Source organism: Procambarus clarkii, chromosome 35 (genome assembly GCF_040958095.1).
Source record: "Procambarus clarkii isolate CNS0578487 chromosome 35, FALCON_Pclarkii_2.0, whole genome shotgun sequence".
NCBI classification, from domain to species: domain Eukaryota; kingdom Metazoa; phylum Arthropoda; class Malacostraca; order Decapoda; family Cambaridae; genus Procambarus; species Procambarus clarkii.
This window is the reverse complement of record NC_091184.1, coordinates 27,952,404-27,978,834: the sequence shown is the minus strand read 5'-3', so window position 1 is coordinate 27,978,834 and position 26,431 is coordinate 27,952,404. Positions and strand designations below refer to the sequence as shown.

The following is a 26,431-nucleotide window of genomic DNA, read 5'->3' as shown; positions in this document are numbered from 1 at the left end:
GATGGGACAGAGGCGAGATGATTACGACATACAAGATTCCAGCAAGTTCTGTCAAAGACAAAAATTAGATGTTCAGCATAGTAGCAGGGCGAAAAAAGATATTTAGTTTTAATCATTTATTATGTACCCCATACCCATCCCCAGGGCAGTGGAGGAAAGAGTTACAGAGGCACATAATGGATTCAGGACCTGAAACCCATAATTCATTCAGCTAAGCCAGTAACAATTTTGTAAAACTTATATATATATATAATATATATATAATATATATATAATATATACATATATAATATATATATATAATATATATATATAATATATATATATAATATATATTGTACTGTTGGCCCACAACAGTCTCTCTAGAAGGTAGTTTACACCTGCGGTGAATCGGTTACATAGTCACTAATCCTGCTCCGCGCCCATTCAACTGGACGGCAGCTTCGCAGCACCCGCATGCTGCTGCTCCTACTGAATGCGCACTTTGGAAACTTGTACTACCAGAAATCTTAGTAGCCATCTACATAAATGATGTACATGCAGATTTCTCGAACGCCGTTGACCGTTATCTCTGAATTTCGCGATCTTTTCGCATTCATTTATGTGATGACTCAAAGTCTGACTAACTCTGCTGACAGAGTTTATATTTAGTAAAGTCTTAGAGGTGGCGCAAACCAACAGAGCCTTGTAGCCGAGCCTAAGCCTAGCAGTGGTAACATCTTGAAAGTCTGCTAACTTTATTGGATGATCCATAGATGAGCGGTTCTCCTAGCATAATAGAATGATGATAGATGGAGGAACTGGTGTGAGCTTCACTTTGTCTCGTCTATAAATTATTTTCGCTGTTCCTGGAAGATTGCCACCCCTAAGGCTGCTCAAAGGCAATCCAAGATGGCAATCGACTTGATAATGGTCCAGAGGACGGACTGAGTCGACGTATAGTTTCTCCATCTTCTGATATGTGGTTTGAGAGAATATGATTTTCATCATATCTTCAGCCACGCTATTGTGACTCTTGGCTGCAAGATGATAATCAGTTCCCCTCTTTACGAGCAAATGGGCTAACTCATCACTTCTATCAAACACGAGTGAAAACACCCAGATGAATCAGCGACTTGTAGGAGGCATCTCTGTGTAGAGGTGCAAAACGGGTGAAGTGAAGTGAAGTGAAGTATTGAAGCTAGTTGAGGATTACGATTTACATAGTTTCAAGAGCGAGTATGACCCCAGGCATGTAAAGACGAGCCAGGGAGAGTGCCGAGAGAGGACTAAGAGATTGTGGGAGAGGTGAGCGTGTGGTAGGAGATGGGAGGGATGGAGAGTTCACCCTCTTCCCTTACTCCTCCCAACACGCAAACCCATCCACCGTCTGAGAAGTGGCGGGTGAGGGATGGTGGAGGGAGAGGGGGAGATGGATGGGTCAGACTCCGTGAGGCCTTGTTACCTCTCCCTACCCAAATATTTAAGCAGGCGTAGCTGTACTGGGTGGGCATGCTCCTGCCCCGGGCCACTGCTGCTGCTGCTCTGCCCCAGGCCCCTGGTGTTCCTGCTATCTGCTCCAGGCCACTGATGCTGCTACTGCTGTGTACATCAGGCCACTGCTGGTGCTTCTGTTGTCTACCCAAAGCAGAAACCTCAGCCATTATAACTCACGTATGTGTCCAAACAATATGTAACTTTCCCAGGGAACAAAAATTCTGACTGTAATAATTATAATTAAAATGACATGTAAACAAATACACGGCAAACAGGATTAGATAGATTAAAATGGGTAATCCTCATCTAATCCTCGATTTGGCTGCGGATTACCAGCGATGTCGATAAACCCAGGGAAATCCACCCCTGACTAACACCTGGCTTTCAAAACATCCGCATTATTTCAATCTTACACGTGAGCAAGTCTGCATCTAGTCTTACGCAAGTGCCAGTGAAGACTGCAAATAGTCTTAAGTCTCTGGCCACACAAGGACCAATCATATTGTTGGATACTACTTTGCACAGGTGGGCACAGGAATAGACGACTCCAGACTCCTGTTGGGGCTCAGTTCCTGAGCTCATTAGTGCCACTAATATTTTCCAGTGCCGTCCACGGGAGGCCTAGTCGACGACCGGGCCGCGGGGACACTAAGCCCCGGAAGCACCTCAAGGTAACCTCAAGGTAACGGGATGAGTATGGGGGCCACCACTGCCCTGGGGATGGGGTACATAATACATTAACAAAATCGTAACTCCTCACAGAGGTCACGACCTCTCCGTAAGGTGCAGTTGCACCTCCACAGATCTCCAGCATCAGCTAATGATGCTGGTAGTGGCTTCAAAGGGCCACCACTTACGGGCTATTCATGCCCGTGCCACCTTTTGGGTGGCTTAATCTTCATCAATCAATCAATCAATCGTAACTCCTGTTAGCAGGTTCGAACTCTCGTCACGGCCCTTGTGGAGTTGTTCCTGTTAGCAGGCTTAAAGCTTTCCCTTCCTATTGCCTATGTTTAGCCTTTGCTAGTTTTCCCTGAAGCACGACCCGCCAGTCGGTTAACAACCAGGTCCCCAATTACTGCTGGGTGAACAGGAGCGAAGAGTTAGGGATTGGCATCCAGTCAATCCTCCCTTGCAAGGGCTTGAACCCTTATGGAGAGATTGGTAGCGTTTACTTGTGAGACCAAGCTTGATACGGGCTTATCTGACACGAGACCAATCACAGTAATTTGTCTTTTGCTGATTATAATTAGAAATTTGATTTGAAATAACACGAGGACTCTGATCCCATTCGCAAGGTTAACATTATGAAACCCATTCACATTTGTAGACGAGAAGTAATTACATTTAACTGTAACCATCTCGAAACTCGATAGTATTTACAGTCACCTGGCAGGATAGTCAACTACGTTTCGAGATAATTAACACAAGAAACAACTACAGTAGTTTCTGGAGAATCCGGACTCTCAAGATACTCACGCAAGTCACACAATCCAGTGAGATCAAGTGGGGGGGGGGGGGGGGGGAAACGTAAGAATGGGCCACCACCTTAGTGCCCGAGGGAACACAAATATTGAGCCGGAAATGATTTAACACTGAAGACAACATGGGACAGACGTGCGAGAAAAGCTTGGACAGCAGTAAGCATACACACCACCCGCAAAGGGGGGAAATAAGGAAAAAAAAAGTTATTTCCATGAACAGCGAAAGGGTCAGCGAGAAACAGCCCTGGAGATCGGAGTGTCACCGTTAAGATGAATATTACGGGAGGAATGTAGAAGGTATGTCCACAGGAAGTCAGCATTAATAAAGCAAGAAGTGAACATTAATACCAGAATCAGGATGCCGACATTGACAGTAGAATCAACACAGAGAGTAGAAGCTCACAAGTCAAGCCTGGCCTCGGACCCCGGGCTTGGGGAGTAGAACAAATCCCAGAACCACATCAAGTTGGTATCGAGCAGCACAAAGTTAATATTGGCATCAGAGGTCCACAGCCGTTAAACACCCAACAAGCGTTAGAAATATTGCTGGAACAAAGGTAGATGTATTCAAGAGGCACTTAGATAAGTTCTTGCAAGAAGTGCCGGACCAACCAGGCTGTGGTGGATATGTGAGCCTGCGGGCCGCTCCAAGCAACATCCTGTTGGACCAAGTTATCACAGTCGAAGCCGGGCTCGGGGAGTAAATGAACTCCCAGAACCCTCTCCGTTTATGCCAATAGAAGCAGGAAATCAATGATAGAAGTGATGGAAGCAAGAAGCATAGAGTAGCAGAAGCATGAATTAAAAACACGTACAGTGTATAGAAATAGGAAGTGAACAATGTTGGTAAAATTGGCAAGTGTAATAAGAGCAGTAGAGGAAGCCTAGGCCGAGTGGGGGACTAAAGAGGTAGTGAGGACACCCAGCAACACAAGACGATGGCCGAGAGAACATGGCATCAACATTCAGGCGAGCTAGCTGCCAGGGAATTAATATTCAGGGGTGAAGGCAATACTGCTTTGGTTTCCTCAGACTTGTCGCAACAACCGGTTTCCTTCGCTAAGCACCAACCCCCTGGCAACCAAGGTAAATAAACGAAATATGTACTAGGCTATTCAGATTGAGTTCCTAAATCAGAATTGAGCCAAGGCAATATATGTAGATAGCCTAAGCATACTACCAATATATGTTTTGTAAAGATGTGATAAGGACAGCAATTAGGCTGTTGCTTGCCTACACTAACCTCAGTACTAGCTGAATGGCTCTTGCTACACGTTTTGCTACCTCCAACCACCACCACCACCACCAGTACAGTCACCCCACACTATCATTACCATTATTACACAACTACAACTACTCGCATAACATAATCACCAGTCAAAATCCACTACCAAAACATGTGTTCACCAAACTCCCTCAGAACCCCTAAAGGGCGAGCGCCCACACACAGGTACGTGTGCAGAAAGATAGGAGAGCTCGGGGAGATATGATCACTACCTACAAAATTCTAGGAGATCACTACCTACAAAATTCTAAGAGGAATCGACAGGGTAGATAAAAAATTGTTTAACACGGGTGGTACGCGAACAAGGGGGGGGGGCACAGGTGGAAACTGAGTACCCAAATGAGCCACAGGGACGTTAGAATGATTTTTTCAGTGTCAGAGTAGTTAACAGATGGAATGCATTAGGCAGTGATGTGGTGGAGGCTGACTCCATACACAGTTTCAAGTGTAGATATGATAGAGCCCAGTAGGCTCAGGAACCTGTACACCAGTTGAGAGGCGGGACCTAAGAAACAAAACTCAACCCCCCCGCAAGCACAACTAGGTGAGTATAGCTGGGACAGAGAGAGAGAGAGAGAGAGAGAGAGAGAGAGAGAGAGAGAGAGAGAGAGAGAGAGAGAGAGAGAGAGAGAGAGAGAGAGAGAGAGAGACAGAGAGAGACAGACAGAGAGAGAGACCGAGACCGAGACCGAGACCGACCGACCGACCGACCGACCGACCGACCGACCGACCGACCGACCGACCGACCTACCTACCTACCTACCTACCCACCTACCTACCTACCCACCCACCCCCCGATGCACTCTCCCACACTAATACTACACGCCCATAACATTAGTGTCACCCTTAACATCATACCTCCCTCCCTTCCTCGTCCTTTACCATACCCAGCTTACCATCCTTAGAATGTCAAGATGCCACACTAATCCTCGCCGAATATGGACTCTCACACCCCACACCCTCGCTAAAGTTTCCCCTCCCCTCCAACTTCATCTATTGCGTACACATCTCACTTCCAAGTTGCGTGGCGTGAGCGTCTTAATCCACAATTATATTGTGTTGTATAAATATAAGACTAATATATATATATATGCCACAAAAATACTTGAGAAACCACAAGACAAATGGAGAAACAGAGTGCTTTCATGTATATCAGAAAGTGCACTGGTAAAACATTTAAACTAGCATAATTGTTTATAAATTTGTGTAGAGTATATCCACTATATTTACTGGTATTAACGTTTGCGTGTGTGTGTTAAAATGTTTGTCTTAATTACGTTCAAAACAAGTGTTTGTTTTATTTGTGGTGGTTTCCTGTTGGGTGTAGTTTGAGACTCGTTCGAAGCCTATTGACAAGATATACAGAAAACTCGTACAACTACTAAAAGAGTGTTGCTTATTGAAAACGTGTATCATTGCTGTACACAACTTGTAAGTTTTTTATTTATATAGTAGGTAGATGGCTCGTCCAGGGAGTAGATAGAATATTTACTGAGTTTTAACTCAAGGTATTGTCACCCATCTACTAAATTCAGAGAGCAACAATAATTTTGTAGATTTGGAACTAGATTAGTTCCTAAAATATTTTCAAAGTGATGTATTTCTCGTCTAAGAATACAGTTTCATCGTTCAAAATAAAATTCAAAATATTTTGGGCATTTTGCTGAATTAATTCTAGTAGTAAATGTACTCTGCCCATTCTCCATGTTAAATTCAAAGACCCCATCTTCCTATTTTTATTATTTATTCCTTTCGTGCGCATTTTATGTCATTACACCGTGGGTGTATTTGTTAAGATTCCGCAAAGTCTGCACATTGGCGTTCTGCATGTCTTTAGAATCGAAGATCATGTCATGACGGTATAACAGATAAGAGAGACAGGAACGTCCTGATATAAACCCATGTTAGCCAGGATTTTGTAGTCGCAATTCGGATGTGTTTTGTAGGCTTTCTTCTCGGCACTCTCTCCAAAATATTTATAGTGTGCGATGTTTATGTTATCAGTCTGTAATTTTGTTAAATTTGATTTCTTGACTATTTATGAAGAGGTGTTATTTAAGCTGCCTTAAGTGTCTCATGGAGGGCACCGATATCTAGGCTTTGTCACCATACGGTGACTAGGCTAGTGGCCCTGATTATTATTATTATTATTTTTTAATTTTGATGAATATACAATGTCTGGGGCGGGGTGCAGAAGCATGCTGGTTATGAGTACTTCAAAGTCCAGTGGAGTTTAGGTGTTATCTGAAATGTGAATTCAGGTGGGTGTCACGTTGATGAATTAATTTAAAGTGTTCACTATATTTATGAGTTGACTGAAAACATGTTCGTACTGTGCCTTTAGATTTTCAATAACTTCTTTGTTGTCGTCGGTAAATGTCTCGTCACCCTTATGCAAGTGCCCAATACTCAAAGTGCTTTTTGCGTTGAGTTTTTTATAAAACAAACATTTGTGTTTCATTCAATTTCACTGATAGCGTTTTTGGTCTCATTTGTCACCTCTGGGCTTCATACTATGCGCTAAATTTTAGCACAGTAGGTTACATTTTGTCGTTCTCATGATCCCAATTGATTCGGCAACCTGCAAACTTGTTAATTGAAGGTTGAGAAGCGGGACCAAAAGAGCCGCAGCTCACTTAGGCGAGTACACTGACATTAACACGGGCTTCGGTTTCTTCCAGCATTTTCATGACTTCTTCGTCGCTTCTTGCAATGAACTAAGATAAAAGTTTAAAACTAAATATATAAATAAAACTTACAATTTTAGGGAAAAAACATAGACTTAGCAACTGCAGCAGCAGAAAAAGCAGTACTAGTACAGGGTGAACAACCCAGCGGGTTTTCTTCCTATTGGGAGTGTTGTACATGCTACTATGGCGATATGTTCACTCACGGGATGAGTGGCGCTGCCCAATGAACATTCTCCTCGGGTCAAAAACAAAATTAGCACTAGCTGTCGTTGTCCCAATTGCAACAGTAGCCTACTAGTAGCAACTGCAGCAGTAGTAATACTAATGTTACTATTCGTATCGTTAATAATGATCTACAGTGCGATTACATCTTCAACGCACGAATAACAAATATTGATAATTAAAATTAAATTAACTGTGTGTGTGTGTGTGTGTCTAGGGGGGGGGGGGAAGGCTGGGAGAGCTATCAGACAGTATTAGTGGGTTCGGCAGGCAAGGTGGGCCAGCTCTGGCATGTTGGGGTGGGCAGGCAAGGTGGGTCAACTTCCAGGCGTGGTAGGGTGGGCAGGTAGAGTGGGTGTAAGACAGGTTAGGCCAAGGAAACTGTGCACACTTGAACTTGGTCTCCATATTAGGGCGTGCTGGCCGGAGACAACAGCGTTGAGATACCCGCTACTTCAACACGCCCCACCTCCCCACCCCCACAACCCTCTGTTCCTATTTCTCTAACCCCTGCTTACAATCTCTTTAGAACCTGTTATCCATCCCCATCTTCTGCTCCCTATTTTCCTACCCTTTGTTCTTTACACCCCACACACACACACTGCTCCCTATTCCTTTACCTTATTTATATTCCCCATATTCACCCTTTACTCCCAACCACTACCGTGTGCTCCCTACACTACACCCTCTGCTCGCATCTCCCACCCTTCACTCCCATACCTCATCCTCCACTACCATGTCCCTGGCCTCTCCGCACTCATTTTCTACTCTTCTCCCACAGCTCAATCAGTACCATCGGCCAGTATCTAACCTCTAGCTAGCCTTCTCCTGCCCCGCTGGACCCTTTCGCTTCTGAGGCGCGCATCCCAAAAATTCCTTATTTACATTCTGGGCTGGATCACAACATACCGCAGGGTAATTAACTCCATCCGCTAGTCAAGTGGTACACATATATCTGCCGACCAGATAAGTTACAATGACTTGGTTTTCACTAATGGCCATCTTGTGTAACCAATGAAGTTGTTACTGCCTACAGCATCCACACTCGGGACCCGGGGTTTGCACTGGATCTTAACCTCCCCCCCACCCTCCACTTCCACCACCATCACCTTCCAGCCATCTGTAATAGGAGATGTCAGAGTTCTTTTGTTGTGTCAGTCAGGTGTGGTCTCTTAAGTTGAAAGTGAAAATTAAAACTCGTGAACCCTCCAGGACTTAAACTATGATGATCAAGTGACATTAGGCTGATTTTTTTTGGAACTCTTATTTCAAGATGCGTGTGCACTAGACCTCTTTCTATTTTTTCTTTAAAAATGATGTTAGGGCAGGATGATAGGCTAGCTTTGAATTGTTCCAAAATTCAATTAATACAAATTTGTTCAAGTCGATGCCTACTGTCACCATCAACATATATATATTGAAGTGATTTTTTTACCATAATTCGTTTATCTGTAATGAGAAAGTAATTACAGATAAAATAAATTATATTTTTAATGTAATGATAAAAGGAGCGCAAATTGTCAATGACAAACTAACGTGCATCTTAACAAAATTATAATAATAATAAAAAACTGACAGGCTAAAAATAACAGTACTGTACTGTTACACGTTCCCCCCCCCCCTTCGTACTGTACTTTTTTTTACCCTCTAGCTAAAAGCTATTTTCAAAGGGGCTCTGGGCTACCCGGTTGCTGGGTTCAGCTCCAGACGCGCCAAGGTCCACGAGGGCCACCTCACCTACCTGATCAAATGAAGTTGCTCCGGATTGTGACTTGCAAGATGGTAGGGGCTGTTGTCTATTTTGTGTGGCTGGTTCCTGGGGTTACCTCCCGGGTGGCTGTTGCTGGTTGCAGTTCAATTCCAAGGAACGGTTTGTAGGACTGCATAAAGTTCCGTCTAGGAAGTTTGTTGTTTATTCCCATATTAAAGAGGAGGGTATTGAAAAGCCTTAGGGCCTAGATGATTATGTAGTTCTGTCTTGCTGTACTTATTAAACCGTTACTTGCCATAGGGTAAGTAGTGAAGGTGGTCACAGGTGATGAATGTGAGGGTCACAGGGGTTTAGAAGGTGTTTGCCGGACCTCTCACTCCCGAAGGAATATTATGACAATTTCGAATAATATTCTACGGTATTCATGTCGACTCGAGGTGACCCATGACAATACATGTGTGTCCATTGTACGTTGGGATTTACAGTAGGCTTTAGGTCAGGTACTGGAATCAATGAGGTTATTCAGTGTCCCTAAAACGGTCCGTAAAAAGACTGGTTGATCGTATTCCGGAAAAAAATGGTAGTGCATACCTTAGCAGTTTCATACCTTTGAGAAATTCATGTTGTTATTGATGAACGCTTTCCTAGCCTAGCCTATTACTGTCAGAATATGCTGCTTCAAACAACTAGTGATACACACACATTCATTTCAGAATATTGTAGCATATATTCGTATAGGCTACATTTTAATTGTGGTAATGTTATAATCTTCTCATGACCGTCATGTAATTTGATCCAACGGCTTCAGTCTAGCAAGAAAACAAAATTATTGTTTGCTATATTACCCCCCCCCCCCCTTCGTACCTGTTGATTACTTTTTTGTTGGTTCCGGATATCAACATCTCCGCGGCCCGGTTTCCGCCTAAGCCTCCCTTCCCCTATTTTTTTCTTGTAAGTACCGAAGCCCAAACTTGTCTAATGTAAATCTAAAGGCTTCCAGTTTGTTTACCTTTTCGAGCAGCATATTAAGATTGTAAGCAATACTGCTAGTTATTTCATCACGTACAGTATATTAACAGGTAGCAGCCAAAGCAAACTCTAGCAATCAGGTCCTGACAGCGTTAGTAGGCATATCGTTAGTTTTCCAACAAATACCTCTTTTGATGATTTACCTTTTCTGAGTAGTGCACAGTTTCTTTCTAGGACTTTAGTAATTTTACACCTACGACAGTATGAAATAAAAGCGCTAGCAAGGAAACTAAGTTTATTTCAGTCCACCCTCTGTCACAATGCGATGAATCATGACGAAAAAAATACCAATTTATTGCTTATATTTGCCCTAGTCATCGTGTGTTTGTTCATTTCTATTGTCAACACTGCCCACCCGGACATAAACTGGTTACATTATATACATACAATCCTGTATTCCTTAGAGGTCTCTGATACACGTACTTAAGACAATGAGAAAACAACATGCTGTGAAATTGGACAACAAATACCACTTAACAGTTGAGCAATTGAAGCCTTTGAAGCATTTTTGTATTGTTTAACTATTACTATATACAGTATACATTGTGTTATATGCAATACACACAAGAATGCGGTGCTTTACCCATTTGTGAAGTTACGTGTTCTGTGACTTCGCAAATGCATAAAACATTTGTGAGTGATAGCTTTCCATTACATTACATATGATTTTAATTTCATTTACTTTGATCCAAAACTAACATAGAAATTTGATCAAACCTAACTTACCTAACCCAAGCTAAGTCGGTATACCTGGAGCATACCTGGAGAGAATTTCGGGAGTTCATGAGCCCGGCCTGAGGTCAGGCTCGGTAATTCATGTTCCTAATGATATTGTAGATTGTTATTGTTAGAAAAGAACCAATCCGGAAAGAAATATTTGAAAATAACTAATTTGATTTACCTCGACTAGTGGTGACATTAAACTAGTTACTAGTTAGTCTACCTTGGCTAATGACGACGCTAACCTATTGACGATTTCAAGAGTAGTACTTCTGCCACCTAATTGAATTCCTCAGAATTTTTTTAATTAATTTTGGTCAATAAAGATGTTGATAATAATGTCTAGTCTGGTCTGTCTGTCTGATTCGTACGTCAGGCTGCGAGCAGCCGCGTCCAACAGCCTGGTTGACCAGTCCAGCAACGAGGAGGCCAGGGCGATGACCGGGCCGCGGGGACGCTAAGCCCCGAAACCAACTCGAGGTATACTCATGGTAGATATACTGGCCAGCTTTTCCTGGGGATGGCATGGTCTGTGAGGCTGTTTGTCTTCGTAGCTCGAATTGAAATTAAAATAAGTTTATTGAAATAAAATACACACAAAGGGATGAGGTAGCTCAAGCTATTCTCACCCCGTCATAATCCATAAGCCATAATCAGGCTTGTCGAAGAAATTGTCCATTCTCTCTTGAAGGCTTTACACTGTTGTTCCAGCAACATTTCTTGAATTTATTGGAAGGAGACTGAAGAGCTGTGGGGCCTCTAATGTTTACCCTGTTTTCTAATTGTGCTAATGATTCTGGGAGACCTTGACCCCCTCCCTCCCCCATGGAATTAACGCAAGGTATTGGTTGATTATGGCGACGTTGACGAGCCTATTATGGTATAATGTTATGTTGAAATTTTCCATTTATACTGCGCAACTTACAAACGCTTCCACTACGGGCCAGAGTCCACCAAAGCGCACATTATCATTGTTACTGGATAAGTTATCGCATCTAATAATTACGATGGCCTAATTAGTTTTGTTATTCTCTCTACAAGACGATTTACATCTGCGGTGAGTCAGATATAGTTAGGATGGCCCAGTTACTAAGTTATTAATTTTGTGTAAAGTTACTAAGTTATTAATTTTGTGTAAAGTTACTAAGTTATTAATTTTGTGTAAAGTTACTAAGTTATTAATTTTATGTGTAAAACTATTATTTTTGTTTGTTAATGATATACACTTGTTCAGTCCATCAATAATTGTAAAGATTTGTACAACTGTAACAAATAAGCATCCGATTCGGTTACCGACAAAATCTTATCCCAAATATTGACGATTTTCCTCCGTCTTGTGCTCGATCGAGTTCCTATTAGCTCCTAGCTGTTATCAGAGACACTTTTAAGTGACCCCCCCGGGTAATGCTTTCGTTACCATAGCTACTGAAAACATTATCCAAGATAAATGATAACGTTGCCTGGCTACTGATTATGCTGCCATGACCACTGCTTAAATAACACCAAGTACTGGCTAAGCTAATAACACAGATCTTGCTTACAATACCCTCAGCTATTGTCAATATTACTCAAAGCTATTGACTACAATATACCAACTACTACCTACGTTTCTTCAGCTTCTGATTAGATAGTCCCTGATACTAACGTGGGACTAACAACCCCCCACCATTAAGTAGGATACCCCTGATACTGACTGGTGAGTATTTACCCCCAAAGTCCCTGTTTACGTCCCCCCCCTCCCCCGAGCCCGTCTGTGCTACCCTCTAGCCCGTCTGTGCTACCCCTCTAGCCCGTCTGTGCTACCCTCTAGCCCGTCTGTGCTATCCTCTAGCCGGCTGTACTACCCTCTAGCCCGTCTGTGCTACCCTCTAGCTCGTCTGTGCTACCCTCTAGCCCGTCTGTGCTACCCTCTAGCTCGTCTGTGCTACCCTCTAGCCCGTCTGTGCTACCCTCTAGCCCGTCTGTGCTACCCTCTAACCCGTCTGTGCTACCCTCTAGCCCGTCTGTGCTACCCTCTAGCCCGTCTGTGCTACCCTCTGGCCCGTCTGTGCTACCCTCTAGCCCGTCTGTGCTACCCCTCTAGCCCGTCTGTGCTACTCCTCTAGCCCGTCTGTGCTACCCCTCTAGCCCGTCTGTGCTACCCCTCTAGCCCGTCTGTGCTACCCCTCTAGCCCGTCTGTGCTACCCTCTGGCCCGTCTGTGCTACCCTCTAGCCCGTCTGTGCTACCCCTCTAGCCCGTCTGTGCTATCCTCTAGCCCCTGTCTACGTTACCCCTCAGAATTCGTACGCTACCCCGAGCGGTTACCTTGCGATGATTTCGAGGCTCAATGTCCCCGCGGCCCGGTCCTCGACCAAGCCTCCTGGTCTGTACCCGTAGAGCCCGACTACCCTTCAACCCCAGCCCTTACAATACACAGAATAATCACACTAACGTAACTGCATCAATGAGAAAATCCGTAGGAAAGCCTTGTGTGTTCAGAAGAACTCCAGGTTGCAATTCTTGTATCATGCCGTGGTCTAGTCGCTAGACGCGTGTGCGTGAGAACACTAGCCGCATAGTTTGAACCTTCATCACTGCCGGGTCGGCCGAGCCGGTCGGCCGAGCGGACAGCACGCTGGACTTGTGATCCTGTGGTCCCGGGTTCGATCCCAGGCGCCGGCGAGAACTAATGGGCAGTTTCTTTCACCCTGTGCCCCTGTTACCTAGCAGTAAAATAGGTACCTGGGTGTTAGTCAGCTGTCACGGGCTGCTTCCTGGGGGTGGAGGCCTGGTCGAGGACCGGGCCGCGGGGACACTAAAAAGCCCCAAAATCATCTCAAGATAACTGCTTCTACGGATCTCCCCAGCCCTTGTCAACGTTACCAAACAGCAACTATAACTTATTCCAACTTGTGAAAATGTTACACCGACAACTTACTAGTGCCAAGGTACAGCTTACGTTATTATGTGGATATTCTACATAAAAAGGTGAAAGTCCTCTTTTTCCTATTTAAATGTTAACTAATTTAGGTGGATTTTTTTTTTTTTTTTTTACAAAACACAAATATTCCCTTTACCTAACATATCAGTTTTGTATGCTAACAATGTTATGGAACAAGCAGACTTAAGCCAACCCATTGTGAGTCGAATCTGACAGGTTAGCTGAGAATATTCACGTACGAGACACTGAATAACATTCTAAGAATGTTGTACTCACGCCACTCGTGTTTCAATAAAACGCAAAACACGTCCATATGCATATTTAACGAAACCTAGAAGCTGTTTCTTCTTAAAACCTTCTATATCTAAAGATATCTAAAACTTTCTGTTCTAAAAACCTAGTCTTCTGGGTTTCGTTAAATATGCATTTTGGCGTGTGTATAACACTCTTTATAACTGTTGGTAAGATATACAAGCCTTGTTGGGAATATACAGATCAAGATCATGTCAGTCTACCATGAATGATGAACTTGTGTGTTCATGAAATAAGTTCACTATAGTCTTGAACTCTTATTTAGAATTAAAGTATACTTGACAGCTAGAATGGAAGGGAACTATCAGGGGAAAGCGACAAGCCATCACGACTATATAGCACTGGGAAGGGGTCAGGATAAGGATTTGGGATGGGACGGTGGGGAAGGAATGGTGCCCAACCACTTGGACGGTCGGGGATTGAACGCCGACCTGCATGAAGCGAGAGCATTAAATAATACTGAGAGGCCCTAACACCTCTCACACGGAAGGGGGTGTTCGCAGAGGGGGTCAACTCACCAGACTGAGGCAGCGGTGCTGAAGTAGTAGAGGAGGAGGAAGACGAGGGCGCAGGTGGTATGTAGTGCCCCTTCAGTGACGGCCACCACGCCCACCTCCGGGTCGGCGTGGCAGGTAACGCGACCTGCACCTGCCACCAGCCGCACCAGGTACCCCACGGCCACCAGGTTGTAGCAGAGCGCCAGGTGGACAGCCGCCCGCTCCGGGTACCTGAAGGCGGCGGCGTCAAGCAGGAAGGAGAGGACGGTGAAGAGGGTGACAGCGAAGCACACCACCGCCCAGATGGCCATCCACACCCCAGCGAACGACTTGTCGCTGCTGTTAAAAGATATATTGGCTTGGCATAGAGGCGCGCACGTGCCCGTCGCGTTGATATACCGGTACTTGTGGGCGTGGGCGTATTGACTACATCTTCGGGGCGGTTGCGGGCGTGTTGAGGTTGTAGGTGGGGAGTGGGGCGGCATCTTCTCCCCAGGGCCCTCCATGCACATGTGATCTTCGTTATTTTCTGGAGGAAACCTGGAGCAGTTGAGGAAGTGGGGCCACGGGTAGCCCAGCTCTGCCATGACCGGGGCGCAGCGGTTCCTCACCGTCTCGCACAGGTCCCTGCAAGGCCCGATGGGCGTGGGTACCTGTGGCGTGCACATGGGCGTGTAGATGGAGCACAGGAAGAACTGGAGCTGCGAGGAACACCCGTACTGTATGAGGGGCTTGAAGGAGTTGAGGCGCGACTCTGCGTCCTTCTGGAGCTCGGTGCCCACAAGGTTGGGCATGGAGGTGAGGTTGTACCCGACCTCCCGGCAGGCGGCGATGCGAATGGTCTCGCACCGCCGCGGCCCTCCTGGGTGGTCCTGCGACAGGAGCACCGGGTAGTCCGCCCACACCCTCGACGCACAGGCCGCCCACACGCCCACAAGTATCCATACGAGGGCGTTGGTGGACCCCGCCATGCTGGAGCCGCTGTTATCTGAGCATCTGAAGGAGGCCCACCGACCCGTGTTGGCTCACTCCTGCCCCGCCAGTAACATCATGTCCTTTCCACAATCTAGCGCTCCCCGTCGCGGGCCTGCACCACGTAACACTCTGCCTCTCACATCTCACTCCGGAGTCCAGGTCTCGGCTTTACACTGCAGCACTCTGCATCACACAAACCCCCGAAGAACACAGCAATCACACGAGTGTGGAGAGGCGCGGACGCACAGCTTCCCCCCGCGGCGGCCAGTTGGCAAATACAATGAATGTAGTGTTGGCAGCGGGGAGAGACGGGAGGCCCCGCCCCCCTCGCGCCACACAGCCTCCCCATTGGTCGCGCTCTCTCGTCTCACACCCCTAGCATCACTCCTCGCCTTTTTCTGCCTCATGATCAACTTAAGATATATTTAATGAACACGCTAACAATTTTAACGTTTGGGGCTTGATTCTCCTACGTATCAGAGGCTTGTAGATTAAGTATGTTTTTGATTCAAAGCAGTAGTTAGGACTAAATGGTTTGATTTTTGGAAGTCAAAGGCGTAGATAATAGTTTCGGACGAGTGTAGAGGCCAGTTAAGTGAGCGTGCTATGCAAACTTGGCATTCTCAGTCGTGCAAATTTCGCATAATCAGCGCGAGTGGACGCTGCATCACAATGTAAATAAAAGTTCACTCAATCGCACTTTAACTGTCTCTAGCGCCTGGAAACTGCATTCTTGTGTCAAGTCTTTTAAAATGCAGTTCTGATTATACCCAGCTCGTAGTCGTAAAGGTGTTGGTATCAGAGGAGTCAATATTTACTTGAGATATAAGATGAATTATTGCATCATTTTACCACTCAAACCGTAATTTATAGCCGCAATTAAAGCTAAGAGCTCTGTGTGTTGATGAATAACACATGGAGAGATCACAGCCTGATGGATGGTCGGAACCTCTCTTAAACCAGAGGAAACCCTTTCCTTGCTTAATTGCTGGTGGTGAGACATTCAGCTTAAGAAAATTATTAGATGAAATGTTAATGCTATATGCCTTAGTAGTGTTGTTGAGAAAAACAATGATCTTTCTTCCAAGTTAAAGATTTACTAATATAAGTATTGCATGTTATTTGTGGAAGATTAAGTCTCATAAGAGATTTTAGATGATTATGTAAACTATTTCTCTTGTTTGAAACTTTTAAGTTCAATATTTTCGTACACATTCCCTAAGTTGCGACAACACTTGCAACTTAATAAAAATATGCACTTTATTTTATTTTTACCAAGATACGTTCGTGTACTGTACATGTTTATAATGGATTTACTAGTAAACATCGCGAAAAATTTCTATTAAAAATGTGGCTCGTGAGCCAAGTGTGGGAAGGTATTGTCAACTAACTTGACTCGTGAGCCAAGTATGGGGAAGGTGTTGTCAACTAACATGGCTCTTGAGCCAAGTAAGGGTTAGGTGTTGTCAACTAACTTGGCTCGTGAGCCAAGTGTGGGAAGGTATTACCAACTAACGTGCCTTGATCTTGATTTGTTCTAACCTTCTTTGATGACTAGCTGAGGTTCCCGGATGAGAAATAAATACAAAATAAGTGTACCCGGATGAGAAATATATTCCAATAAGTGTGGGTAGTGTGTAATCCGTGTTTAATATTACGGTGCACGTTCCCTGTTCCCTGGGGTCTCCCCCCTGAACCCTCTTCATGTGGGTAATACATTATTGTATGCATACCTTTTATTTACTACAAACCGGACAACCATCAATGTAACATACACGGTCACGTTTAGTGTGTATTAGGATGCGTCAAAAAACATGAAGTTGCCACACTCGTTCGCTCGCTTGCCTTTAGAACTTAATGAGAACCTAGCAGCATAAAAATGTGTTCAATATATCAATGTTTAGCGGCTGCGTACAGTGACAATAATTCTATTTATACCTGGGGTTGGGGCCATATGATCTGCTCTATCAATAATATATACCCACCACCTCGGCTCTTGTTTTCGTAAAATAATTACCATGGGATTAGGATTCTCTGTATGTAAAAGCCTGGTTTGTGCCTCGGAGAGGCTACGGGATCCAGTAAGTTCAGTAGAACTTCGGTTTCAACCCTTTTAACTCTGTCGTAGCTCAGTCGATTAAGGTAGTGTCTGGGATGCTCCCGGACGCAGGTTCGAATCCTCGTCACGGCCCTTGTGGATTTGTTCATTTCTCTGTATGAGGTTTTTCGTGGGTGGACAGAAGGCGGGAACGGGAAGCGAAGAAGGGGGGAAAAAATCGAACAGGAAGACCACCTTCATTTGTGATCACTGGAGGTGCAGGATGTATTGTCCTCGAAGGTGTAACTTTGTAAGGTGTAGCAAACTCATCCTCCTAGGCTTCGGAGTTATCATAGGAGTGCCATGGAAGGGCAACAGGAGCCCCATTACGAAGAGATCACTTCCAAATTGTCCTCCTACTAAGAACGTCGCTTTTCGCACGTATGCGTTACAGAAGGCCAACAATTGTCGTACTAGAAAATGGAAGCGGCTGGTGAACGTGACGTACTGTCCCGTTTTTCTGTTTTGGGTCCTCTGGTAGGTTAGGACTTGGGTAGGTTACACTTTAAATTAACCGTTTTCTTGACGTTGGGATATCTTAGGAGGACGGACTGTTGTTTCAGCGGTTATCTTATCTTGAGATGATTTCGGAGCTTAGTGTCCCCGCGGCCCGGTCCTCGTCCAGGCCTCCACCCCCAGGAAGCAGCCCGCGACAGCTGACTAACTCCCAGATATCTATTTACTGCTAGGTAACAGGGGCATCAAGGTGAAAGAAACTCTGCCCATTGTTTCTCGCCGGCGCCCGGGATCGAACCCAGGATCACGCGTCCAGTGTTCTATCCGCTCAGTCACCGGCTCCCTGCTTTGGCGGTAAAGTAGCTTTGGACAGAACTTAGATTAGTGATCGAAAAGCCACACTTTTGCCGCTGATCTTTTGGTCACAATGTTAGGAAATTCGTCATAAGCGTAAAGTTCCATAAGAAGGAACTTGCTCACCTAAGATCCCTGGCAGCTGAGATAAAGGAAAACTTTTCTCCTACAGTATTTTTTTCAAATTCCCTTGACACCTGTCACTTTCCTTTTGCTGGTGTTCACTTACATGGAAACCAATCCAAGAATTTGTAAAATTTATTAACAAAATGCAATGTTATAAATATAATTCCCGTTGATGGGAACAGGATGCCTGTACGGATGACAGGTTATCTATTTAACAGCTGGATGAAAAGTGGAATTGGGTGAAAGGAAACGTGCCCAATGTTTTTTCACATGCTGTAATGTTTTAAATATTGTGTTCAACGAGACTTAGTTTTCCCAGTTACTACCCTTGAAAATAATAAGTACTGGGAGACGAGATTGGTATATTATTTGAGTAACATCATCAATGTATGTGATGTAATTTCCATGTTGGGGTTGGAGCAGTATATATATATATTATATATATATATATATATATATATATATATATATATATATATATATATATATATATATATATTATATAATATAGTGTGTGTTGAAAAGTATGGGTGAAGGGCAACTTCCTTGTGGTATTCCACTTTTCATTTCGATTATATCACCCAAGACGCTGCCGATACTGGGCTTAGCTGTTCTGTTGTCTATGAAGCTACAGTGTGTGGCAGTAAGCCTCAACCCAACACTTGCGTAACCCACTTCCTCCCCTAACCCTCAACCCCCCTCCCCTAACCCTATAACCCCAAGGCTCTCCCCGCCCCCTCCATGAACATCCCTCCACCAAAGGTCTGTTCTTGTGCCACTTGGTGTGACGTCACATCCCCCTTTCTCCCCCACACCTCCAACTTTGTTTACTTTGATTCCGGGTCTTCCCCGCCCTACGTAGCCTACTGCAGATGTAAATCATTTACGTTGCGGAGGATCTCGACCGATTGGTCGTCTGAGTTGCGAGCAATTTACAAGTTATGAAGCAAGGTCCTCGTTATAAGTCCTAGCCACAGCCTCATTACGGGCGTGGCGTGAGGACAAGTTAGCATTACAAGAGAGAAACTGTAGTGTGTAATATTAATATATTACACACGAAAATATTACTGTCAGTGGTCAGTGCATCCTGGGGGGGGGGGGGAGTTGGTCTTGGCGGACCTCGATAAGCCCGACAGGTTTCTTGCCCCCAACTAAAGAAAGCATACTTTTTGTTTGTGAATATTAGTCACTTAGTAGAGAGCCAGGTATCAATATAGCCAGGTATGAAGATAGCCTTATTTATGAATAACCTCTCTATTATGAAGGTTCGTGCCACGATTTCCTATTTTTCTCTGGTTAGTAGAATCATTGAGATGATGCCAATAATAGTAGTAGGCATCCTTCAGTCTCTGCAGACAATGGAGTTGCACTCTGGTTGCTCTCCAGGGCGCAAAGCCTGGGTAGGTCGATAAGAAGCTGTTACCCATGCAGTAGGTCCCCCCCCCTCTCCACGTTGCTGAAATTATCCAATGGAAAGGCAAATGCTAATACACATGGTTCCAGCACCGTCGCAGGAGCTGCCAGAGCGAGGTCGAAGTCGACAACGGACTGCCTTAGAGGCTCCAACTTCGGATTTTTCCTCGAGGTAGGCTCCTGAAGCCTTTCTAAACCTCCGCTGCCTTGCGGCCATACCCCTATTTTGGGAATCAGGGTTTTCCTTCCCCCTATGCCAATAATAATGACAACATTAATAATAATAGATCTATCCACCTATATTTTATTTCTGTACTAATTAAGTATCCCTAGTATGGATACCTTGGAAGCTTTATTGTGCTGTTGTTTTAATCTTTGTTGTTGTCGTCTTCTCACTGTTGTTCTGACAGGTTTCAGTTCAATGCCTGGAGAACTCCTCGAATTCTTGGCTTGAAACTTAAGATACTTCAAGATAATATATTGAGGTCATGCGTGTTCCTGGGGAGTCCAGGGACGAGAGTTCAATACTATTATATTGACTTTTATTATTTTCTATTGATATATCATGTTCTTGTGATTTCATTGTGCATTAAAAAGCTTCATCTTGAACATAAAACAAAGTGTTTAGCGGTTATTGACATATACCATAATATTAATAATACTAATGAAAATAGTAATAAAAGCAATTATATTTCCAGGAATTGAAAAAATATAAAAAATTCTTAAATTAAAATAATAATAATAATAATTGTAATTGTTATATTACAAATAACAATACAAGAGTATTCAGTAGCCTCACCAAGCAAGCCTCGTCACCAGCTTGGCCCTACTCGGCCGTATATCCTTCCCTTTAACACCGTCCGTCGGCGCCCGAACACAATCTTCGCTAAATATCTCGCTAGAAGGGGGGAAAAAAATAACCCACCTAGCGACAAAAAACTCAAACAAGCTCCATAAACTTGGAGATAATCTGCCCCTGCCCAATATGGTCAAGGTGGGTACCGTTTGGCTACTGAGGCTGTTTTATTCTCATTGTTTTTTTCGCCCTGCTGGGAGTGACCATTTGCAAGTTTTTTCTGCTTTTTGTGTGTATATAATATATATATATATATATATATATATATATATATATATATATATATATATATATATATATATATATATATATATATATATATATATGTTTCATTGAATATGACCGCATATTCTGTATTTATTATTTTCTGGTTTAGGGCTTCTATCCCTCTAACTATTTTCTTAGCATCAGGGCTTAATTGAAATAGGAGTTCTCCAAAACTCATTTTCGTACTTTTAAGGTGAAGAAAAGAAGTGATTTACTATAGAGTGTATTACACTTATTTGTATAATTTGCACGACGTTTGGAACTCCATGGTTCATTCTCAAGTGAACAGATCTTACAATACTAGTTGATTTTATACCCGCATTAGGTCAGGTGATAATACAATGAAGGTGAAAACATGGGGGGATACATAAGGGATAAACATAGGGGCTGCAGAAGGCTTATTGGCCCATACGAGGCATCTCCTATCCAAACACAAAGATTAATCCAGTGTAATTGGCCTGTTATGTTGGACATTGTCTTCTGTGTTGCCATCGATATGTTCTTGTCTTGTCCTTACTCTCATGGTGGGTAGAGTAAATAGTTCCGTGATTTGGGTGTTCATGGTAGGTCGCTCTATTCTTATGTGAATTGCCTCAAGAATTTGTAATCTTCTTGAATCTTGGGTTTTGTCTATTATGCAATAAATACAGAATATGCGGTCATATTCAATGAAACATGTTTGAAAGAAAACCTGCTGCCAGTATACACCAATATATATATATATATATATATATATATATATATATATATATATATATATATATATATATATATATATATATATATATATATAATATATGTTCGCGTGTCATTCATTCTCTCTCTCTCTCTCTCTCTCTCTCTCTCTCTCTCTCTCTCTCTCTCTCTCTCTCTCTCTCTCTCTCTCTCTCTCTCTTTCTCTTTTTTTCTTTCTTTCTTTCTTTCTTTCTTTCTTTCTTTCTTTCTTTCTTTCTTTTTTTGTTGCTCTGGGTATTGTCTGCTGGGCTGAGTCTTGGTTGTTGACTGATATCTGGAGTATGGCGTCTTATCAGTCCTTGAAGATTTGTCGTATATTTGTCCACTTGACTTCTTGGTCAAATTGGTTGATTTCTTGGCCAGAAAACTTGATTTTTTTTTTTGGCAGAGAACTTGACGTACTGACCAGTTTGACGTGTCATTCAAAAAGCTTCGATATACTGACGGAAAGTTGGACTTACTGGCCACAAAGAGCTGGCAATACCAGCCACTCGGAGAGCATATCGCTAACACGACACGGGCTGGTAGATACGACTTCCCTGCCAGCCTAATATTGTTATCTCCCTCTGGTTCAAGGACTTAGAAACTGGTCGTTGTTTTTACAACCAAGTTGGTTAGCAAATGATAATTGTAGTAGTCAAGCATGGAAGTCGCTAATGTAATAGCGCTGACTGCCCTGCCCACATGCTGCCTTTAATGCTTTCCCTCACTTTACGAGTGGGGTCTAAGACCCGAGAGAAGTATACAACACGTCATCGCTGTTCACTTTTTAAAACAATCCTAACCCAACTCTGTTGCAATTTGCCGTGTTTTGCTTAATGACAGTCGTTGTTTTGCGTGTGCTGTTGAAGGCGTAGCGCTGTCCAGACTTAACACCTCAGCCATCATAGTCCAACCCAGCCTTTCAGCTACTACGTCTCATTTTGCACATTATGGTCCACAACGTACAAAATACAGAGTACCATGAAAATAGCTCACAAATATCCACGTTTTGTATGCATGAGAAAGTAAATTCTTAATAATATTTTCCAGATGAATTTTAAACTGGAGTACTGTCTTGTCATTTATGACTTAAGCAAGTAAGTGATTCAAAGGATTTATTACCCTGTGGGTGAAAAAGAATCTCCTGTTTTCTATTCTACATTTTGGCTTGTTGAGCTTGAAGTTGTTGCCGCTCGTGAGTTATAGTAAACTTTTCAAGAAGTGGTCCAGATTAATAACATCAAATTTGTTGAGTATTTTAAAGGTCTCGATGAGATCAGCCTTGTCATGTCTGGTTTGTAGCTTTTTTTAAGCTTATTTTCTGCCACAAACGTGGCCATTCACTTATACAATTGTAACCAGAATGTATACATTTTCTTCTTTTATATTATAAATGTATACAGTATATTATATAATATATATATATATAATCAAATATAATATAAAATACACTATATTATTAATATAATTATATTATATGTATTGAGCACTCACTCGCAGACTGAATTGCTATTAGGATGCTAACCAACATACATTCCTCTACAGTGATGACCTGGCTACCATCCCCCCCTACTGTGATGACCAGGCTGCAAGTCCTCTACTGTGAGTGGAAAGGAAACAATTACCACAAGACAGTGCTAAGCCAGCAAGGTCACGAAGCAAGTCACAGATGATCCAGAGGTCACCATATGTATCACTCTGGATCCTCCATTACATGAATAGAAGGATATAAGTTTACACGTGTTGATGGAGTTGGATCCACGGAGGAGTGTATCGAACCACATTTGGTGTACAGGAATAGTTGAGAAGTATTAACCAGGTAAGTAAAGTTTTCGTCCACACTGAAAATCGGGACGTTCTACTCTTAGGACAGTAACTTCGCTGCTGTCAACTAATCAACTACAGTTGTATTTCCTAAGCTCTGACATTCATACTTTTTTTTTACCTTGCATATGAAAGGTCATAATAGCTCCTCCCAAAATTTACAAAAAAATAGTTAATAGCTTGAAAGTGGCTGACGTCAAATTATATCATTATAAATTAGGGATGCGCAAAGTTGAACATGGGCTGTATACCATTTTAAAACATTACTTTGGACACTAAAGCGCCAATAAGACTATCATCAAATAAATTCAATCTTAAAATCTCATTTGTTGCGTACGATGAGTAGCTGGCTGATCAGCACCCTCTGATGTTGTACACTCACACCGAACGCTCACACCGAACACTGCACAAACACCACCATGTTCGAAATTACTCACAGACACCATCATCTGATAGGCATTCCAACATGGCCCCTGGCGCTGTGGCGCAACTCTTGCCCCCACAGTATTCAAACTCCCTCCCTCCCTCCCTCAGATGCTAAACTGTTCAACCTTCTTCATTTTAATAACCCGTGTAGCGACTGCGGACAACGTGCAATTTTCTCTGAATATCATTTGCATACAAATCGTGGGGAAGGTGCGCAAGAAAACGGAGTCCCAAAGAAAAACAAATGACACTCGTAAATAAAGCCCGCGTCGCGTTCCTTTAGGTTTCGTCTCATTTTTGTTGTAATTCTAATAATTATCAGTTTTTTTATTTTGTTTGGCTCTGAATTATTAATTTGCTTATTTGTTGAATAGGATGTAATTGGCTAATGTGATTAGGATACTGATGTACCCTTGTTTACATACGTTTATAGCAAGCCTTGTTTACTGAAGTAAAGTTAGTTAACATGAAACTTTACCAAAATCTTTAGTGCAGGTGAATTGGTGCAGTGAATAATGAGTGGAAAGATTGGATAATGACTGGAAAGTGAATAATGTTTCCAGTCATTTTTGGCAAATCGTCTCGTTTACAATTTATGCATCACGAATTATGAAACTAATACCAATGACGTGCGCATGCGTACGTATATTTATCCTGTGTGCGTGTATGTGCGTTTATATGTATTCATATATGCGTGTAACCTGCATATATGTATTTTGTAGGTTATGTAAGGTAGTGTGCGTTATATATGTGGACATTATTACATTCATGATGCTCAATTCTGCTCATATATTTGATTAAAATTAATCTTTTTTAATTCTCCTGGAGTTCATTCCATTACGCTTCCTGACACAAGAAAACGTATAGTGTCTTTTTACATACAGTTTCATATGTGGTATTTTAGTAACTTCCGAGACGGTGACACCTGCTTGCTCCAGTAGGCTCCTGGTGACACCTGCTTGCTTCACTATGCTCCTGGTGACACCTGCTTGCTCATCGAGTCTGTAGTAGCATCTTGTATGGTATCGTGTCGAAGGATTGTGTCGATGCTTGAGCTTCTGGGCCGCGCCTTTTCCAAGTGTCGATTGTCTAATGCAGTGAATTCCGACCGTTTTGTTTCTTGTCGTGTCTGCTATTAAAACTACTGACGGAGGTAGCCTTGGCTATCTTCTCTATTAGTTCGTCCCTTCTTGCTTACTGCTCTTAAACTGAAGAAGTGTTTCCTGTGTCCTGTTGTGAGTTTACTGACGTGGGGGGTAGCCTCAGTGTTGTGTAAAGTCCCTCATGTCTTGATTGATTGATTGATGAAGATTAAGCCACCCAAAAGGTGGCACGGGCATGAATAGCCCGTAAGTGGTGGCCCTTTGGAGCCATTACCAGTATCATTAGGTGATACTGGAGATCAGTGGAGGTGCTCATGTCTTTTCCTTGGACTCACCTTATAGGACTCCATTAAATACATTCCCCTTTCCTCATTTTACTGTTATTTTGTTTCTCCTCATTCTGTTGAGAGCATTTTACCCTAATTTTGATACTGTGTTTCCCCTCTTATTGTTAGCGTCACAGAATAATTATTATAATAAGAAAATAACGTCATAAAACAAAGCAGGCAATTGTGCCTTAAAATGAACCCCAGACACGACAGATTCCCCCCTAATGCACACTCAAAGATGCGCGTAAAAACTCCAGTAACGACATTCGAACACTACACAATTTAAAAAGAAGCAAAAACTAAATAACACTTCCAAACGCAATCAGAAGAAAAACAAATGTGCATCGCATACACACACAAAAAAAAAACACTCACCATGACAATGTAATATCATCCACATACACTTAAATTAATAATCGAATAAAAACCTTACGATACTGTTTGTAATACCATTTAAATAAGCACCCATAACCCCATAAAGTGTGGGGTAATATGCACAGATATATCCAAGGCAAAAAACGAAGTCATTTCGTTATATCACTAACATCTGCATTATGAACGAACAAGAACCTGTCATAATACCATTCATATGCGAACGCAGAATCAACATAAAGAGCATCGTAACATTTGAAGACACACTCAAATTCTCAACAAAAACGCATCACCGCGCCACTTGAGACAGTCTACAATTCAAGCGAGCAACGAGCCGGCCCATCTCGGCAGAGGACGGCCGAGCAGTACTAGTCAAACAGCTCGCAAGATTATAATGCGTTTGTTGACGTGGTGATGAGGCGTTGGGTGAGCGTAATAACCCAGTGGGCTGTCTGCCGCCTCTCCCCCCCTGGCCGTCACCACAACCACCACCCGGAGTGGCCCGTCTGCCGCCTCGCCACCCTGGCCGCCGCCGCCGCCGCCGCCGCCGCCGCCACCACCACCACCACCACCACCACCACCACCCGGAGTGGCCCGTCTGCCGCCTCGCCACCCTGGCCGCCGCCGCCGCCGCCGCCGCCGCCACCACCACCACCCGGAGTAGGCCGTCTGCCGCCTCGCCACCCTGGCCGCCGCCGCCGCCGCCACCACCACCACCACCCGGAGTAGGCCGTCTGCCGCCTCGCCACCCCCCCCCCCCTGGCCGT

The 26,431-nt window shown here is 43.5% G+C and overlaps 1 protein-coding gene and 1 pseudogene across 1 annotated transcript in view; one reads left to right on the top strand and one right to left on the bottom strand.

Annotated features, from left to right (window-relative positions):
• The window catches only part of LOC123768457 (frizzled-4), a 79,086-nt gene extending 63,469 nt beyond the window's left edge, over positions 1-15,617 (bottom strand). Inside the window, exon 1 of the mRNA XM_045759010.2 lies at positions 14,370-15,617. Coding sequence (XP_045614966.1) covers positions 14,370-15,319 — 950 coding nt within the window. The 5' untranslated portion in view covers positions 15,320-15,617. The remainder of the gene's footprint in view (positions 1-14,369) is intronic.
• LOC123768556 (zinc finger protein 99-like) overlaps positions 1-26,431 on the top strand; it is a 213,586-nt pseudogene that overhangs the window by 159,940 nt on the left and 27,215 nt on the right.